This window comes from Pteropus medius, unplaced genomic scaffold (genome assembly GCF_902729225.1).
Source record: "Pteropus medius unplaced genomic scaffold, Ma_sr-lr_union100, whole genome shotgun sequence".
Classification (NCBI taxonomy): Eukaryota; Metazoa; Chordata; class Mammalia; order Chiroptera; family Pteropodidae; genus Pteropus; species Pteropus medius.
Window position 1 is genome coordinate 6,295,258 of NW_024355990.1, and position 20,217 is coordinate 6,315,474.

At 42.8% G+C, this 20,217-nt stretch overlaps 2 protein-coding genes across 4 annotated transcripts in view; one reads left to right on the forward strand and one right to left on the reverse strand.

Moving 5' to 3' along the window:
• Positions 1–16,831, forward strand: VCF1 (VCP nuclear cofactor family member 1). 3 transcript variants are annotated; one of them, XM_039859790.1, is made up of 5 exons: positions 14–277; positions 4,559–4,658; positions 12,728–12,787; positions 14,451–14,733; positions 15,307–16,831. In XM_039859790.1, exons 1-4 carry the CDS (start codon positions 57–59, stop codon positions 14,691–14,693), a joined length of 624 nt encoding a protein of 207 aa, XP_039715724.1. In that variant the 5' UTR covers positions 14–56; the 3' UTR covers positions 14,694–14,733; positions 15,307–16,831. The 3 variants fall into 3 exon arrangements, with proteins under 3 accessions (XP_039715725.1, XP_039715724.1, XP_039715723.1); XM_039859789.1 differs by having other exon boundaries at positions 15–277; positions 14,451–16,831; XM_039859791.1 differs by lacking the exon at positions 12,728–12,787 and having other exon boundaries at positions 1–277; positions 14,451–16,831.
• Positions 13,622–20,217, reverse strand: part of COG1 (component of oligomeric golgi complex 1) — a 14,441-nt gene continuing 7,845 nt past the window's right edge. Inside the window, 7 exon segments of the mRNA XM_039859776.1 lie at positions 13,622–15,887; positions 16,925–17,003; positions 17,083–17,192; positions 17,632–17,740; positions 18,203–18,330; positions 19,141–19,302; positions 19,780–19,926. Of these exon segments, the coding sequence (XP_039715710.1) occupies positions 15,723–15,887; positions 16,925–17,003; positions 17,083–17,192; positions 17,632–17,740; positions 18,203–18,330; positions 19,141–19,302; positions 19,780–19,926 (900 nt within the window). The 3' untranslated portion in view covers positions 13,622–15,722.

A 20,217-nucleotide genomic window follows, 5' to 3' on the forward strand; every position in this document is an offset into this window, starting at 1 on the left:
GGTCGGAGGAACGCCACTGCGCAGCCGCGAGAGGGCGGTACCACGGCGGCTGCGACATGGGGGGGCGCGGAGCAGACGCCGGAAGTAGCAGTGGTACGGGTCCCACCGAGGGGTACTCACCGCCGGCAGCGTCCACCCGAGCCGCGGTGAGAGCCAAGGCCCGAGGGGGTGGGCGTGGCGGCCACCGAAACACAACACCCACTGTTTTCTCTCCTCGCGGAGCGGCGCCGCGTCGCTCCCCTTCACCGGCTGCCATGAGCGAGCGCCTCCGGCCCAGGTGAGTCCGTAGGGACCCTACTTCCTTTCTAGCCCCTCGTCTGTCTTGGGAGATGGAGTCGAAGGGGCGCGCGAAGCGGGGTCCCAGCAAGCGTGGGCCCTGCGGGTCTTTATTTGGGCCCGGGGGAGAAGGGGAGAGGGAGGTGCGACTGTTCGGGTACCTGCTCCTGGAGCGTCCTGGAGGAGCGACTCCACCACGGTCCAGGTCTCCCCACTCCATCTTCCCCCCCTCATCTTTCCCTATTTGGATTGAAGTCTGGTCGGTCCCGGAAGAGAGACAGTGGCCCTAAAGCGTCCTAGCCCTAAATTTAGGAGGGCGGGGGGATGGGAGGAACGTCTGATCTTCGAGTGGGAGCCCTTAGGCCGTCTGTGAGGGGACTGGGCGGGGAGCTGCCGGCTCCCCAAGGTCAGAAAGAAGGATCGGGCTTAACCCTGCAGCCGGGATGGAATAGGTTAGACCGAAGAGTTTGTGCCCTGGACGGTTGTGAACACGGAAGGGCGGATGGCTAAAGTGACTTGCTGAGTCTCTCTCTGCCTGTAGCCTTTACAACGGGCAGGATTCTAAACTGTTTGGGTGCGGAGCCGTTTGACTCCGAGGGCCGGAGGTAGGATTATATCGCGACGCTCTAGTTTTCCACAGAGCCTGGCCTCCGACCTGGGTTCGGGGTTTTATGCTTGCTTGAGGTGATGGACTGAGTAGAGTCCAGGCCAACCTGTGATTTCCGTCTTTCCTTCTTACTTACTGTGAGAAGGAGAAAGTTGAAAATTGGGTACCCAGAATCGGGAGGATCAGCTTTATTTTAAATTAGAAAAATTCCTCATCGTGGAGTTTGAAGTGAAAACTAAAGATCAGCAAGTTCGACTTTCATTTTTCTGAAGAGGAAAAATTGAGAGAGCTCAACTGATTTGTTTGCATTTTTCCAGGTTCACTGTGCTTTATTTCATAATAGTCTCAGTGACGTTTAAGTGAATAAAATAGGATTGCCTCGGCAGATTATCTGTATTTTCTTGTTGGTCCATGTTTTCATTGCTTCTGAATGTAAATGACAGTTTTTCCACGAGGACACTGCTCTGGAGGATAGTTGATTCATGGGATTAAGATTGTGGACAAACTTTCTGATGTCATTTGGTCCAGTAGTGAAAATCTAGAGTTCCTCTAACTTCAAGCATAGGATTATTGATTTGGGTCATGTTGTGAGTGAGGCGTAAAGCTTCCTTGTATAGAAAATAAGAGTGGACTAAATTGGAAATTAGTGGCCCAGTTACCGACTTGTTGTCAGAATTAGGAACAAGATCCTTAGGGACAGTAAGCCAGATCTGACTGCCATTTTTTTCCTTCTCAAACCCAGTCATACTTCTGATAGTTTCTTGGGATGTCTCACATATCTGAAAAAAGTCAAAATATTTACTACAAAAAGATTCTTTTTATCCAGCACTGTACACAAATATAAGTACCTGGAATGTGTTTATACTGGTAACAGATTCCTTTTTTCTAGTACACAAATAATGTCAACATGTTTAGACTGATAACTTCATTAATATTAAAAGACATAATTTGATTTGGACAGGGGTTTCTTACTTTTCTCTTCACTACATGTTTCGGGGTGTATGATGGACCAGCTCTGCCACCCAGGTATTTCATTAGCTCTAAGTCAGTTCACTTCTCTGGTTCTGTTTCCTCAATTTTAAGATGCAGGATTGGGTCCTAGATGGTGGTTTTTTGAATCGTTTCACAGTGTACTGGGGTGGCCGTCGAGGTGCCGGTGTGTGGCAAGGAAACCCTAATTTAACCGAAACATCTTTTATCTCATATATATTAAGGGATTATTTTTTTTTCTGGCGGGAAGAAAGAGTTTTTTTACTTAAATTTTTTTTTTTGAAAACCACTAGTCTCTATTCTTTAGGATTTCTTCTATGCCCAGTTCTAGGAGATGACAGGAAGATTGGAGAGAAACGAAATGATGAAAAGTGATGTAATGGGCCATCCTTAGAAGTAACAGATGCTTAAACAATAATCTGTAACTAGATGGCTAGGGAGATTACAATCAATTATAGGTGGCTGCTAAAATTATAACCTGGTCTCTGGCATTAATGTTGAAAACTGTAATCTCACTGATTTTGCAGATAGGGTTGAAATGAACATGAAGCTGTAATCTTGCCAATTATTTATGATATTGTTGAAAGAAGGATGTTTCAAGGACAGAATCTGGAAAGAGCCTAGAAAAAGAACTGAAGAACAGTTAGGGCTCATTCTTAATGCAGTTCCTTCCAAGAGAGAATTCTGGTACTTTGAGAAATCAGCTGATTACGGGGCTGGGATATTTCATGTGACTTTCCCAGAATTTAGTTGAAATTTGCAAAACCAGTTCATCCTCTTTGTTCTTACATTCTTTTTGCCTTGTAACCGCCTTGATATTCATATCTTGTCACCGGAAAGATATGTCCCCAATTATAAATGAGGAAATTGGAAAGTTTTGGTCAAGCTCATAAGTTTGGTTAGAGTGACTCAGCAGCCCAAAGCACAATCAGCTGTTGTCACACTGATAAAAGAAGAGTTTGGAGACTGGCGTGCTGCCCTTTATGAGTTCCTTTTTGGGTGTCAACTAGCTTTCCACTAGTCATCGCTCTGTCACTTCATCGCATTTCCGTGAACATTCTCTGGTCTCATGAGGACGAAAGTAGCAGTTTCTTGGTTCAAATCTATGATAATAGTACATCCATTTAATGATTATTGAAACCTGGTATTCATCTAGTTTTTAGCCTCTGCATACTTCAAAGTAATGTGTAGATATGATCTAATCTCTTGGGAGGAAAGTAGGAAGCAGAAGTAAAGATCTTATTTTACAAACACCTGAGCCTTAGAATGAAGTAAATGATGTGGCCCTTGCTGGTTGGTTGGTTGGTTAACGCTTTATCGGAAACACGCCCACCTTTCATCATTACATGCCTAAACTGGATCCAAACTCATTAATGAAGTTAGGTGTATTCAGAACGTTGCAGAGTACAGGGACTCGAGCTCAGGGTGATAAAGTTTCTTCGGTGTCCAGACCTCAACTCAAAACGGTAGGATGAAGGGCCACAGTGAGCCATCCTACTCACATAGAAGGTACATAACTGGATAGAAGTTATGCTCAAATTCAGTGCTTTCCAAAAAGCTGTTTTTCTCTCGAGCTATAGAAATTTGAACCTTTAAGAGTTTTCATTATAGTAGATTATGCTGCTTTGTATAAATTAGACTCTAGTCATGCCGTCCAGTAGCATTTTCTGCAGCGATGAGAAACGCCTGTATCTGTGCTGTTCACTACAATCGCTGCCCATGGCCATTGAGCACTGGAAATATGGCCAGTGTTACTAAGGCACTTTTAATTTTAGTTAATTTTAGTTAATTTTAATGTACATAACCACATGTGGGAGTGGCTGCTGTGTTGGACAGCACAGTTTCAGGCAATTTGACTTATATTTATACCTCCTATTTCTGTTCTCTAATTGGGGTTTAGAAGTTCTGACAGCACGTGACATTTGCATTAAAAACTCAAATTTTGTCTCTGTTGCACATCTGAAAACACTTTACTAAGGGAGAAGTGTGATTTTTCTTTAAATCTACATGTTGAGTAGCTCGTGCTATAGTCTCAAAGTAACAATCTGGTGAAGTAATATATATCATAACACTGGCGGTGTGGCTAGAAGAATCAAGTTTATGTGTCCAAGAGCAGCTTTTCCAGTGATTGTTCAGAAAAGCAATACTTTAAAGGGCATAGAGCTTTTGTTTAAGTGATAGTTGGGGGAAAATCAGGGATGAAGGAAAACTCTGAACCTCTATGGATTCTTGTGTAGCACCATTTTAAAGGGATTTTAAGGATAAAATAGGTGAAGGCAGCCACTCCACGTCTTTGGTGCTGTCATACAGGAAGGAGTAAAATGAGGTGACTTGGAATTGTAATGTCGGGAAATGGAGAAGAGACGATAACCTTAATGAGGTGGAGTTTGAAAGCTCAGTCGTTAACATCTTCCTGCTCTTATTCTCAGTAGGCGTAAGTTGTCACGCTTCTTTTTAGAAATTAGTCGCACAAATTGAAGCTTGCCCTTACTGCTCCTATTTTATGTTTTTGCTCTTTGTGCCCAATGATGATGTACTTCCAGTTTTCACACATTGAGACATCATACGATGAATTCTATTTTCTCAGGAGAGAGGGCAAATTTATGTGTTGGCATGGTTTACAATTTTAAGTGTCCGAAAGATCAATTGTTGGATTTTTTTTTCCTCCTGGTGATTTAATTTCAGGAAAAGGAGAAGGAATGGCAGTGAAGAAGACCACCATCTTCCCCCGCAGACCAAAAGGAGCAGTAGAAACGCTGTCTTTCACGACTCCTGGGACACAGAGGTACGAAGTGTGGTCAGAATCTCTGTTCTTTTCATTGCTTGAGCTAACTCAGTCTCTTCCGTGTAATTACAGTTATCCTTTGACTAAATAAAAGAAAGTGATCTTGATTGTAATGGTTGCACCTTTTTTTGAGTCATGGCCCCTTTGAGGAAGCTCTGCACCTTCTCCCCAGCAGAACAGTATATATCGGCACATGTTCATACACTCACCCCATTTGTATTTGTTAGAGGTTTTCTGAACCTTTGAGAGCCCTTCTTTGAATCTCCTATTTGATATTTCAGAAACTAATTTATTTTCTAATAGTTTATAAACCATTCTTGACTCTAAGGCCATCATATTTTGTTGCTTCAACTCATCTGTCTTTAAGAGAAACTATAAGCATTCAGAATACATAATGTATGTGCATGAAAAATTCTGTTTTTAAGTGTTTTTACTTTTTTGTTATGTTCTAAAAAAGACCGCCGCAGGAGGCAGAGTAGAGGGGAGAGAGCGGGGAGAGGGTCAGAGCATCCTAGAGTTTTGACTTCCTGAAAGAGTAATCGAAAGGCTGATCCACAGCGCAGAGAGAGCGCACATTAGTGAGATTGTGCACCTAGAGACTCTGCCCGTTACCAGTTACCACGCTGACAGAAAAAGCCCTCGTTGGCAAGGATTCCTAAGCTCCAGCCTCATAACTTCAAGCAGAATTCTCTATCACAATTCTTGCACAACCAGATAATTTGTAATTTAATTAGTCCTTGATACTAGGACTTGACCTACATCAGTCAGGAACATCTAATGACAGGTGCCGCTAGATCCTCCTGTGTGGAGACTTGAGTGTCTGTTGCTTTTATCCCTCTTTTTAAAATCTTCCTATCGCACTTTTTCTTTCTTTTTAAAAAATGATTAACAGAAAAGTTATTGAGCTTTGTTTAATGTAATTGGAGACTCTCACGATGAAAGAAAACCAGAGATTAGCGGCTCCCAAGAACATCTGATGATAAAACTGTAACAGTAATTGAGTTTCTGTTATCTTTTTGAATTATAGGACTATTCCTTAAAAGAGTGTGCCGTGATTACTTTCATGGTGTCAGCATGAGTATTTCTTTACTTGTATCTGTATTTAATTTCTGCTATATGATGTTCATATTCAAAGTTATAGTAGGTCTAACTCTATGTTGTATTGGTCTTTTTTTTCAATATCTATAGTTGTGATGCCTGAGAACAGGAATGTAAATTGTCATGTTTAAAAAAATTAAACATTTCCAGTCTCTTATTTTAAGTAAAACTCCGTAATATTAGTTTTTGCTGTGTTTTCATCACTGTTTGTAGAAAAGGACCTTCATCCCCTTTAAAACCTGCATATTGGGATCGCAGAAGAAAACCACAGTTGTTATTCAACCTGTTGGTTCGCGTGTCTTGTTCTTACTTGTCTAAAGAAATTGAGCGGTTAAACCAGTCTAATCGTTAGTCAGGGGATAGACTAGACTGTCTCTGTTATAATTTACAGTGTATATGAGTACTTTTATCTGTCGTGGTCATCTGAACTCACTGGCACTTGTGACCCTCTGTGTCAGTTTTGCTGACCGAGCTTTTACCCGCGATCTGGTGGCCTCGGGGCTGTGCTTCCTCAGTGGCAGTGGTAACAAGTAATTGGGCACAGGGAGCCCAGGGAGAGCTGGAGAAGCAGAGGCCCGGGAAAGTCTTTAAAATGGAAACTGAATCGTCACCATTAGGATAGATGATTATGCTTAGAGCACAAAAATACCAAGGTTAGGGGCATTTGGCTGCTTTTTGACAATTGTGTATAAAAGGAAAAATAGTAAAATGATTCATTATAGATGGATTATTTCTTTATATAATTAACTTATTAATGAAAGTGTTCTTTTAATTCTAAGGTAGGGCTGAGGTAAGTTCCCTTAAGACTAACTCAGTTAAGAGAAAATTTAAGAGAAAACCTTTGTCTTTCCTGAAATACTTAAATAATTTGAGAAGAGCTTTCATTTGAAAGGAGTTTATTTTAATTCTAAGAGAGATTTAAAATTACTTCCCAAAAGTTATCTTTTTCTCTTGAATGTACTATGGGCAAATACTGGGAAATAAGATGAAAGGTGTTTGTGTTAAACTATTAAACTATGCCACGGGTAAATCATAATTACCTGAAAAATGGAGACAGCAGATGCCTCATTTTTCCTAGATGCCCTGAAGCTAAAGAATGTGAACTGACCTGCCACGTTAGTTAACATGGAAACTTTCACTTGTGCATTTTCTTCCTGTCTTTTTAGTAGGTATTATTATTTCTACTTTTCAGATGAAAAAATTTGGGCACAGAAAAATAAAGTCACTTGCCCAAAGATAGACAGCTAGTGGGAGGCAGGGGGGGTGAACCCCAGATCTTGCTGGTGGAGCAGCTGGCTCCTAACCGGGGCGCGTGCCGGCTCCTGGAGCGTGGGAGGGAAGTTCTTGCAGACTTCGCTCAGTATGCCCAGGGGCAGCCAGGTCCTGACTGCTCTCAGTCACAGGACAGAGAAGGACAGCTGGAAATGTTATGATAAGGTATTAGCTAGGAAGCCGTTTTTTATTTCTAGCTAGGAAAAGTGAAGAAATTGGGGTCTAGTGTTATTTTAGAAAATCTCATTGGTGTTTGAATTAAAGACCTTGAATTTGAGCTCCAGTGACTTAGATTTAATGACTTGTGAGCCTTAGGATGCTATTTTTTAAATTGAGCTATAATTTGCTGGCATAGGACTAAAAAGTCTTTTTGTAAAGCCATTCTGTGTAGATCTTGTTGGTTAATGTGTACGTCAGGCTTGTCTTTCTCTTCATTGAGCAAGAAGCGAAGTGATTTCTTTATCGCTTTGTATCTTCCTGTTGGGTCCTATACTGGGGTAGCAGCATTCCTTGATCTTGGACAATTATTTGGGTGGGTAGAAACTAGCTAGATCTACCTTACTTTCGAATTTGTTCTTTTAGTTTGAATTGTATCTTAACTTGTAGGCTAATGCTCTTTGCTTTCAGTTTTAATGTCTTCATCTACAAAATACACTCGACGTTTCCGTGTAGATCTGACTTTTGGTGTGTAGGTTACGCCTTATAAAAAATGCTGCTGCCTGAATAAATAAAAGCAGTACCTTTTTACAAGACCTCAAATTAAAAAATATCTTTAACTTACCAAGGCCATTTTGATTTTTCAGAGCACTGCGAAGTAGCAAGTAGAGCGAGAAAATGCGAGATAAAACAGAAGTGGCTTCCTTGGAACAGCCTCTGCCTTTTCTCGTCTCTGCTGGAAGGGGAATATTTTTGATGTCATAATCCTAAAATCCTAAGGGTATTCTTACCAGAGTGTAGAGGCCTGACCAACTAAAAAGTAACAGAACCAGGGGAATCCATGTATCATTGAAAGTAGGATTCTGTAAATCCATTTGTTTTAAGAATGAGAATGAACCGACAATGGGACCATTTAGGGTAATTTTTCAAAAGAGTATTTGAGGCTTTTTGTTTTCGTCCATTCTCATCTTGAATCTGTCACAGGGTAGTGGGCACATCCTCAGAGACAGAACTTTTGGCAGACTCTGTCTTGGGTAAAACTATCAGGGTTGTGCACTTAAAACGTATAACAAGTTAACGTGTAAAAAGGTCCATTCAAAATGGAGGAGCAGTCCTTTCAAAAGTTAGTCTGATTTGTAGTGTACATCTTAAGAAACTCTGCTCACAGCTCAAGTCCTTGAAATGTTTGTAATATAGCACAACTCCCAGCATCAAAAGCTGCCACAAGCAGTTTCACATTGAAACTAAATGCTAAGTGTCTTAGGTAATGAGGGTACGTACATTCACGTGTTTTTTGTAGGTGCGTATTATTTTTGGGGCCGTTGAAATTTAAACAAAATGAAGTGATAGGTAATAGAATATTTTAGTTAGAAAGGAACTCAAAACACATTGTGTGGTCCAACTTCATCGTGTAAGGACTGACACAGAAAATTGACCCACCTGCATTTTCTTTCCTTGCTCCTTAGAAAGTCGTTTACATAACCCACTGAATTCATTTGGAGTCTTCTTGTCTCACCGGTGAGCAGACCCAGAGCTCTCAATGTTGGGCACTTGGGAAGCACAGGATTTTACCATAGATGTGCTGGTCGCCACGGTAGGATCATCTCTTGCACTAAATCCAGATTGTGCAGTGGCCTCAGAATGAACTTTGTTCTGGCTCCCGGGGTGTAGTGTATACAGTGAGCAAGATTTCCTTTTTCTTTTGAGGCACATGCACATTAAAAGCACCCATGAACGGGGAGATGGATGTGAGGGGAAGCTGGGGCTTGATAGAAAATGAATACACTGTTGATCAGCTTTTCTAATTAGGAAGAGAAAGCATACAGTTCAGGCAATAAATATACACATATCTAGTTCTATTTTTATGAAGCAGTGACTCTGTTTAACATTCTTGTCTGGGGGGCTTTCTAAGGGGTATCAGCAGGAGTAGTCTTTAGAGTTAGTTGATGCTGTTCCTCCGTGGGTATCAATGGGTTATCTCTACCTTGACTTCACGCCCTGGGTCTGGCTGAGGGACCAAGAGTTCTTTACCTTTGGTATAGTTTGCGCCCTGTGCTCCAAGATGATGAACTTCCTTAGCTTCCCTGTTCTCTGCTTCACGATGGATTGATACTCTTCCTTTCAGCCAAAGAGTGGGACGCCTCCCTGTAGCTGCTCTGCATTCTGTCCAGGGTCCTGAAAGCTGCTGCTCCTGTTTTTTGCCCTTCTCTTCATCTCCAGAGGCTTCTCATCCACTGCTTCTTTCACTGGCCTCCTCGTGTGCCCTTTTCCCTCCCAGCTAATGTCTCTGCCTTGTTTCCCCTCGGCTCACTGTGAGCCTTCTCTTTCTCCCCGTACCGCCAGCCTCCTCAGCTCTCTGCAGCCACCGCTGGTCCTTCCCCATCTGCCTTCCCCCCGTTCTTCTCTGGGTCCTGGCTTCTTCTTTGATGGCACAGAACATTCTCAGGGCTCACCGACTCTCAGCAGACACGTACTGAGCACCGAGCACGGCTGACCCTCAAACAACACGGGTTTCAACTGTGCAGGTCCATTTATGTGTGGATTTTTTTCAGTAAATAAGTACAGTACTGTAAATGTATTTTCCCTTATGATTTTCTTAATAACTTTTCTCTAGCTTTATTATAAGAATATAGTGCGTAGTACATGTAAAATACAAAACATGTGTTAATTGGCCGTTCGTGTTCTCCGTAAGGTCAGTGGTGCGCTTTCAGTAATTACGTTTTTGAGGGGTCAGAAGTCATACGTGGATTTTCTCTTGCGAGAGGGGTTGGCGCCCTAACCCCCACGATGTTCAAGGGTAGGCTGTGTTTGCCGAGTACTGTCCTGGGTACCTGGTGTGAACTTGAATGTCTCCATTTCCTTCCTGAATCCCTGTCACCTCCCTCATTTACATTACCATAGTCCTCACGTGGGCCTTCTTCCCCACTCGATGTGTTAGAAGACTTCCCAGGTGGCCTCTGCTCAGTGTCCCCGATGTCACTCATCTGAACAGAGCCCCGGCACCCTTCCTCTTGAGTACGGATCTCAACGTGTCCCACACGCTCGCAAACTGTCCCTGCAGACTTCGGGCACGTGATCTAGCTGTGACCTCTTGTGTATTTAAAAGTGATTCGACACTTGCTGGATTGCGCACAGCCACACCGCTCGTTAGCATCTCCTCCCCAGAACTCCTGATTTTGCTCTATTGTTCTTTAGTCTGTCGCCCTGCTTATTCATTCTTCCTCTTCCTTCTAGGCCCAGTTCAGACACCATTCGTTTTAAGGAGCCTCCCTAGTTCCTTCTGTCCACACCTGTTGCTAGATTCCTGTCACTGCAGTAGCGGTGTAGTGCCCTCATCAGTGGCTGCGTCGTCACCAGTCTTGGTGAAGCTCCGTAAATGCGTGAGGTGGCCCTCGTGCAGTGCCTCCCAGTACCTAGTGGGCACGCACATTGGTTTGGACAGTGCTCGGACATCAGAATGACCCGTGCCTACTTGAGCCAGGTTTTCCTGAGGCGCGGCCTCGGCCCATATGCTTCCTAAAAAAGCCTGCACGTGATTCCAAAAGAGACTGCTTTCTTCTGGGTCTTATCCCAGCGACCGCAGGTACCAGGGTCTGTGGGTGGATCCGCTGACTGGCTGATTGAGGGTCTTCCCTTTTCACACAGATCTTCACCATGCGAGTCTTACGAGTTGCCTTTCTATATTTAGAGAGAGATTTTTGGTCAGAATATTCATAAATTTAACTTTATTGTGCTTGTACACCTGGGTTTCTATTTCACAGATCATGACCTTTTTTCCTCTTGATTTGTAATATAAGTTTGTCATTGAAAATGCCCTGTTCAGACGTCAGCACTGAGCCTAAACTGAGTAATTCAGAGACAGTAAATGAGCGTTGTAACTGGATTTGGATGAACCGTCTGAGGAGGAGTCTCTGTAAGAGTCGGGAGCATGGGATGGATTCCGACTTGATGCGTCTTTCTCAGCCCCACAGTTTCTGGACTCTCAGGAAAGAACTTGATGTGTTTTTGAAAGAACAGGAATAGTAACAAGGTAAACTCTTCTGTACCAGTTTATCAGTTGGAATTCTCAAAACCATACACTTCAAGGGGTGCTCCTCCCACCCCTAGGCCTTGATACTGAAAGCTTCGCCAAGTAGGGGGAACACAGTTTTTTCCTATTTCAAGTTTTTTGGTTTTATAAGACAAAATGATTTATTTCTGTGTGTACCTTAAAGCACTGATAGAGACTTAAAATTTGATTTTATGCCTTTAGGGTTAAAATAATGGTCTTTCCTTTATCCCATAAAGAAGACCACTCTGATGGCTGACAGTGTTAAAACTGATTACAATAACTTTCAAACATTTTTGACCCTGTCCTACGGAAATGTTTTATGTAGTGACCCAGTACATACCAAATATATTTGTGAATAATTGAAAAAAGTTTCACAGAACAATCACCTTACCACGTTGCACTCTGATTGCTACCCACCAAATGGGTTTCACCCCGCACTGGAAAACCCTGGTCCGTCCCCAGATGGTGAGAGACTCCTGAATGCCTCCCCGTAGCCAGAAGACAGGCCTGACTTGGCAGACAATAAGAACCAAAGTATCTGTGAAGGAGACGTGTTCATTTTACCTTTGGTGACAATAGTGTGTGTAATGTTTCATATGTATTAACATCACACATAAAGCGGCATTCCTGGGTTCTATACAGACTGTCTTTTGTTAGTTTGAAAGTGTCATTGGCTGTCTCGATGGACGTGAATACAACTGAAGGAGTTTTCAGAGTTCTTAAGTCCTTTAAGGGAGCAAAACAGTCTAAAATCTGACAGTATCAATATGTATTTTTTTAAGTCTCAGTCTTGAAGTTAGAAGTAACTAAGGACCTTACTCTATTTTGCATTTATTCTTTAGTTCTCTTACTCATGATCAGTTTGTTTCCTTGAAAGAAATTTTTGTAGAAAATAAAAGTAATAAAAAATAGAAGGTCCAAATTCTAAATATTTTTGCACATATATCCTTACAGGCTATTTTTGGTATACATATGTTTACGTTAAAGAAAAACATTTTCAAACCAGCTGACGTACTATACATATACATACTGTTTTGTAATGTATGAAAAAGATTTTAAAGGCTTCTTTCTAGCTTGATATATAGCTCTATCAATACTGTTAATAGCTGAATAGAATTTCATTGTTATGAATTATAATTCACACATTATACTTTATATACATGTAATTTAAGCAGTTTCATTGTTAGGCATTTAAGTAAGTTGTTTGCAGTTTTTAACTATTATAAACAAGGCCTCACTAAACATTTTTATACATGTCTTTATAAAGTTGGGTTACAAGATCTTTAAAATGGACTAGAAATTGCTGGTATATTTGTGTCTCCCCTTTTTTACGGTTATGGTACAGAAATCTTTTCTAACCTGTTTATTTTAAAGAACTTTTACCTTTTCTCAGAATAGTGTCACCTTTGCTGTTATATTGTGAAATAAATATAATTTGAGATGGAAACTTGATTTACTAGAAACTGATTCTAGTTCTTGCCTTAATTTTCAGACAGTACCTGTAATGAAAAACAAAGAAAACAAACTAAGAGGAAACAAAGTTTTCTGCGCGGTGGGTTTCTTACCTAGTGTAGTAACTATTTGTTAAATGTTCACGACCTCGCCGGGTGTACCATTGACAGTTCTAGGCGGTCATACTCTAGGGTAGGAGGGGCTTTTATGGAAAACAATTTTTGTTTTTGAATTGGCTTTAACTTCTTGTCTTCAAGTAAATGTAATTGCTGCTGCTGCCAACCCTGCCATCTGATGTCACTCAGCCCATTGTAACGCTTTTCTAATTTTTTTTAATTGTAGAGAGACAGGTTGTCTCCTCCTTATGGGCGATGGGACTTGAGACCTATGTTAAGTAGCTTCAAATGACCCATAGACCATGACAATTCTTGGTTTAAGTCTTGATAGTAGATGCCTTTGTGAACATGCGTTCTTTGGCATTTAAGGCATGTCCGTGTACGTATTGTGAGGTGTAACTTTTGATGAAAAAATGGATTGAACTAGCATTTTCAAAATCACTTTTAAAGTATCCGTAAACAGCATTTTATTTATACACTTATTTTGATAATGAATATATGTGATAACCACATTGCAAAAAAGTTATAGTAAAGGGTAGAAAAAAAATAAGCAACTACAATCCCTCCATTCTAATATAACTGCCATGGGCTGTTTCTTTCCGGTCTTTTTTCTTATATGTAGATTCTACATTGTTGTAAACAGACAGTTTAAACCTAATGTTTGTCTAAGGGAATATAAATGTAGATGTACCAGAGGGCTAATGAGTTAAAAAAAAAAATGTACACCAGATCATTGATTACGAGAATTCTAACTTCTCATGCATTGATTCCTTTTAGTGCAATATTGTGTTGAGCTGTAAATAAAAGAGTACTGCTAATCAAGTTATTGGGGTTGTCATTTATTAGAAATGCAATATTAAAATTGTACAGTACTATCATTCTGAAAGGATCTTTATCATTTCCTTCTCTTTTGAGAATCCTACTGTTGGAAGGAAGGGGATTTCTGAGTGACTCTTAATTAGGGATCTCTTGAGTACCTTCTTCAAGATGACTAAGACACCAAGTCATGTCAGTTACATTGAAAAAAATGAGACAGGTCCACATATGAACACATACACACTTATCAAACTGCCAAAATGCTAATGTAACTTTATATTAGTCTTTCAGGATATGTGTTCTGCATTCAGAGAATATCATTTCATGTCTCCGAGATGATAACCACAAAATTGTCACAGGTTTTTAACTCGTGCCCAGAAGCCATTCTATTTGTTATCAGGACACCTGTTTTATACTCCATACCAGTGACTGATACTTTCCCTTGGAGGCTGAGAATTTCTTCTTTTAGTTATTGGAAATTATTGGAATGAACGATAAAAGCAGGTAGAGAAGACATGTAAAGGAGTTCAGAGGTGGTTGAAAGGATTTGCAGTCGGACAGCCCGTGCTCAAGTCTGGACCCTGCCACTTCCGAGGGATGTGTAATAGGGACAGTAATCCCGCTCGACCTTACGGGGTACTTGTGAAGATGGCATGAAACATCTTAGGTGAACGTCCTTTGTAAACTGTAAAGCCTAGCGCGTTCTGATGCTGGTACTCCTCAGACCAGACGGGAAGAATATTCTTAAGTAGGGTATTGGAATTTAAACCGCAGTAAGCATCCTAAGAAACACAGCAGCCTAACTGCGACACCATTTCTCTTTCTTTCCAGTCTTCAAGCAGTGATAGTGGTGGCAGCAGCAGCAGCAGCAGCAGCAGCAGCATCAATAGCCCAGACAGGGCCAGCGGGCCAGAAAGCAGCTTAAACCACATCGTCGCCGGGTCCAGCCCCAATACCCCTCAGCCCATGCCCGAGCAGTCTGCACTATGCCAAGGCCCCTACTTCCACATCAACCAGACCCTGAAGGAGGCCCATTTCCACAGCCTGCAGCACCGAGGACGGCCTCCAACTTGACGGGCTGGCGGTTTCTTGCCTTCTGTGAAGGGACAGCACTGTGCGGATTTGATATTTCATCTTACGGTGTTTTAAAAAATTGCACAAAAAAAAAATGCCTGTTGGCTTTTCAGTCTATATTTGAAATAACGGGTTAACAGGCAGTTGTTTACTTGTGGTTTTGCTGCACTATTGCAATTTCAAAGGGGCTTTGAAGCAATTTTTTATAGGATTCTTTTGAGGGTGGGTATCCAACCCATGTCAAGGTATGAGGAAATCTCATCTGCGTGTTGAATCCATAGTTTGTCCAATTCAGATCGATTTCCAAATCTGTCAATTAGAAATTCTACTTTATGTAAAAAGGCCTTTTAAAAATGCAGGATCTTCAGTTTTTTAAATTCAATAAACTAGTAAAGAGTATCTAGTTTCCATGAAAAAACATAAGTTTTTTTTTCCAAAATGTAGAAAGCTTGATTCAGTCTTGCACTGAAATTAATTGCCATACTACCTCTTAGTATGTAGATGTCCTGTTGAAAGCTCTCCTTTGTAACAGGAGAGTCACCGATCCCAGTGGGACTGTGTAAGTGAGGCACCCCCCTCGTAACTGTCTCCTCTCTTTGCTATGTATTTGTAGTTCCAGAGGGAATGTCCTTCAGACTCTTGTATACCCGGATACCTTCTGTTCCCGTCGTTCCTCCAGAGCCTGCGTCTCAGACTTAGCAGGAAACACTGCACAGTTCCGACAGTCAAGAAATACGTAATGACTTTTCGTCTTACTCACGAACTCGTTCCATCAGCAGCTTATGTGATCTCCTTGTAGTGTTGAGAATGAAGGCGTTGTTGAATGCTGACGAAAGTGTAAGTTACCTGAACTGATGTCTAAAGTCCCAAGTCTTGTGAGACTGTTGGACAAGGATTCACTCTATGCTTAAAGTAATCCCTAACGGCAACCAGGGGGCCGCGTCCCACCACTGAAACCGGAAGGACTGGTGCGGCTTAGAAACAAATGAGCAGAGGCACCCTTAGAAGAAACGATGCAATAGTATTTATTTACAGAGAGATGGCTATGTCTCCGTGTGACTTAGTCATACTAGAGAGCCAACCAAGTGTGAATAACGAAGGTGTAGATGAGTCATCTTCCTCACTGACAAGCTGTCTGAACAAGGAGCCAGGATGCGTCGGGTCATCTGCTCGGGAGAGTGCCGGGGGGACAACCTGCCATTGCATGTAGAGGAAAGTGCCTTAGAGTCTACCCACATCCTCCTGCCTGCTCACACCCCCCACTCCACTCCGCGTCCACACAGCACACGCAGGCAGATCTGAGCAGCACGGAGAGCTCTAGTTAAGGGGATTTGCAAAGGACATGGGGACAGAACTACAATTTGAAGTTGAGAACTATTGTAGGAATAGGATAAATACATATACCTCCTTTCCATGGTTTGTTCTCTACTATGGATAGAATTGAAAGGTTAGTTACTTGAAGTAGAAATTTAGAGTCGTGGGGAAAGTTATAGCACAGACCCATGCTTACAGAATGGTGGTTTGTGCAAGAATTTTTTTTACTACCATCTCCCAAGTTTTAAAACCAGATGTTTGACAAAGAGTTTCGATCTTAATGGGTTTAATGGCAGGGAATATGGAAAGGATGCATCGCTAATATTCTGTCTAATGATAAAGCAAACGACAACTGAACGCTGTAAGAAGACAGGCTGAGCTTTCAAACACACACGAGCACAGCACAGTGCAGAGATACCAGGAGGACTCCTGCAGGCTTAGTGGGCGGCAGCCTACTGAGACAAAACGTGTATTAACAAGAACGCGTCAAACTTGAGAAGGCAAGTTACCTTTTCTTTACCACCCAAGTAAAAGAAACGGAAGATGAAACCATCACCAAAACAAATCAGATTTTTTCCAAGTAAGTTGGCTGATAATGCCGGGTTAGCAGTTCACTCTTTTACCCTACTAAAACCAAGAAATAATCTCCATCCTGTCCTGTGTATTTTCTACAGCCTTGGCAGCCTGAGGTACGTTTCTATTATGGGGCTACCTGACAGTGTAAATGGGCATCTTTGAAAACTTCTATCAGCTCAAGCTAGTAAAACCTTGTACTTCTATATTGCGCCGCCATTAAAAGCAGCATTAGTGCATTTTGTCATTCAGTTCTTTATCGATTATTTGAAGGGGAGCCGACTGGGTGGTTTGGTGGGAAAGGGGGACAGGAACAGGATGAACCACTTGCTTTCTGCACTAACCTGGGGTTCTGACTCGATGCTTCTGCCGGATGATTTGGCCTTTCGAGTGCTTGTCATGCTCAGTGGAAGAAGTCCAAACCTCCAAGACAAGATGACAGAATTTGAGGAGCAGGAACAGGTAGCTTGGGGGCCCAGCAACAGCCTCTTAGAATCATTACCTGATCTGACTCGATGCCAGCGGAAGTATGTTATGGGGTTCTTGGGAGTTGAATGTACTGCTCCTGGAGGTGAACTGATTCTCCGTACCAGTCACCAATCCAAATAGAACCTGATGGACAAGAAAGGGGGTACAGTGACGTGCTGGATTTCTTATTGTCCAGTTAACAGAAAATCACTTCTGTCAGTAAGCAGTTACTGCTTTCTTTTGGGGAATGTTCTTTTGAGTGTTAATGCTTTAAAATGACTGTTTTCATTGCCCAGAGGTCAGCCTCTCAGAGTCACACGCTTCACTTTTACTTTACTCCTCTTTCTGAGGCCTTGGTAAAACCTTACTAATCCTTATCTACAACCAAAGGGGTCAGATCTTGGTTGCCTCAGTGGTGAGATTTTATTTAATCCTCTTTCAGTCTTTAAAGCCAAGCTCGGCTATTTGCGTCTTACCCCCCACCCCCACCACCTTCTGGAGCATTCAATGCTGGAGCAGGTTCGTTCTGAATTTAAGCCTGTGGCGCTTCATTCACACCGGGCGGTTTTCTCACTTGACTTACAGAAGTTCGCTGCACCAGGCGATTAAGGTTGCTGTTGAGGTGAGGTGTGAAAACGTCCAAGTCGAACGGGTCGATGAATGCTTCCAAGGAGTCGGCCACCTTCTCAATCCTGAAAAAAGGCATTAGGATACTCTTCTGCATGTTTCAGGGCAAAAACCAGTCTTCCAGTATTTTAATGCTATAGGTATCCTACAACTGGATTTGTTCTCCTTAATTGCTGACTTAGTACCACTTGTCACTATCATTGTGCTTAAGTAATTCTCAAGAGTTTTACCTGTAATGTCTGTCAAGTCCATCCTTATTGTTTTTAGGGAGGGCACTCGAGGCTCAAATTATACCCAGCAGTCGGTGGGCCGACTCATAAAGAAGAGGAGTGCGATTCCACCTGTTACACTTGACCACGGAATTTATCCAGCAGGTGGTCATTATTTATCTTGCTGGTAATAAGAGGACTGACCGATCAAAGCAAACGCAACTAACGTGCCATAAGAGGTCGACTCTGTGGCGATCCGGAAAAGGGCTATTTGCACTAGGAAGAGGCTACACGGGAGAGCCCAGGGGGTGCCGGTACCTGGAGTCCTGTTTGCTGCGGCTGCTTTTCACCTCTTCGCCCTTGGCTGTCAGAACAATGTTGAGATAACGTAGATCATAAAGCAGCTGCAGTGCCCGATTCTGGGTCATTGGGAAGACGCCTTCTTTCTGCAAACGAATTCCCGAATTCCCCGTCCCCACCGTTAAGGGAGATGACTCGTTAACACGAGCATAATAAATAGCCTCAGGTTTGGGTTGAGTTACAGCTTGTTATTTCAGAAGCAGAAGCTTTTTACACTCGTGTGGCCAGTTTATGTTCGTGACAACACAACAGGTTGTTAGAAACTTGGTCTTAAAACTAAAAATCCTAACAGCAGCGGGGAGACTCTGCCCTTAAAAATGGCCTCAGGTACATAAATGATCATTTTTAGAGGAAAAAAAGCCCTTGCATGAAGGAGAGGCATCGTGAAGAAGCTCAAGAGAGACTCAGCTGAATTCTTTCCCAAATCAGGTGGTTCTGTCTTGAAAATACTACAAATGAAATGGGAATACACGGCAAGGCGGGAGGCTTCCCAGAGGGTGAGGGTAGTGGGGAACTGGGAGACGGGAACCCCGTTCCACGAGCACCTCGTGTGCCACACGCTGCACTTCGGAATCCTAACTTCCACACGGCCCCCCCCAGCACTCTAAGTGGCCACATTTGCTCCTGAGCACGTGGGTGAGTAGGGCGGGGCTGGGACGCACGTCTCTGTGACTCTGAAGCCCACGTCCTCCACTGTACCGAACTGCCTGCTCACTGAGGACCTGCCTGACCCCCGAGAACGGGTGTAATTAAACTCGCGGAGCTGGAAGCCACCACTAACCAGACAGCCTGGGCTGAGCAGTCCTGAATGCCCGAAATCCTTGGGCACAGCCCAGATCCAAGAAAAAGCTAAGATTTTATTTTGGTTTTTAATGGGAAAAACTTCAGACACCTACCTTCGTGTCTTTTTCTTCCAAAAGTTTCTCATAGGCAGCTACTACTTGAACCATACAGCTTTTCAGCATCTCCTGCAGTGTCACCTTTGGCAAGGCATGGCCTCCAACTCGATTGATTTCCTGGCATAAGCTAAACAGGAAGGACTGCACATACCAGGACGGCTAAAAGGACAAAGCGACGTCGAGTTGCCAACTTGTACCAATTAAATGAGAAGCAGTAGACGCGGACTCATTTATCCTCACCAGGCTTACACGCCCGGACCCTGAGCTCTCCAGTCAGCCCCTCGTACAGCAGACCAGGTGACAGATATGACTGATACTTGCTGTCATTTCCTCTGAGGCCCGGGGTTGACTTAGTAGGTGGCGCTGTGTCTCTTATATTGCTGTTTTCGCTCCAGGGTAAGTGGTTCTCTAATTAGCACGGAGCCTGTGCTACAAAAGGAATCACTGACTTCTCGAACAATCTATTTACTTGGCCCTACATCCACTCTGCCCCCCTGTAGAAAGTTATAAACATTAATTGCAGCTCTTCCTCAGAAGCTACAAGTCTGCTGAATGATTTTCTAAAACCCTTTTCCTTCCCACAGAGCAAGTTTCCCCCTTTCCAGCCCACGGGCCCCCCCGACAGCCCTGGCTCACCTGCGCAGGGAGTCGGATCTTGGAGGTGATGCTGCTGCCAGACTCGGCTTCCTCCTGGATTTCCAGTTCATCCCAGCTGGTGGCCGTGGCCAGGACTGAGCCAGCATCATCTGAGAGCAACGACTGGGTGAACCCATGAGCCAAAACCTAGTAATAAAAAGCAGACACCCAGAGAAGCCATGCAGATCCTGTAGAGTTGGTTTCAAACGACTGGAGTAACCCTGAAATCAGCTTCCACTGCTTTGGTCACGTGTCGGGTGGCGAGTAGTAAATATCACTCTTCTTTTGCTGAACTACTGATATCAGCAATGGGAATTTCCTTGCTAACTACTCTATAAATGTCAGGGGCCACCTCTTAAGACACCAGTGGAAACTATAGGGAATATGATAGTTACGTTGGAAAGCAAGGAATATGGACCCTTGTCCAGCAAGAAGGTT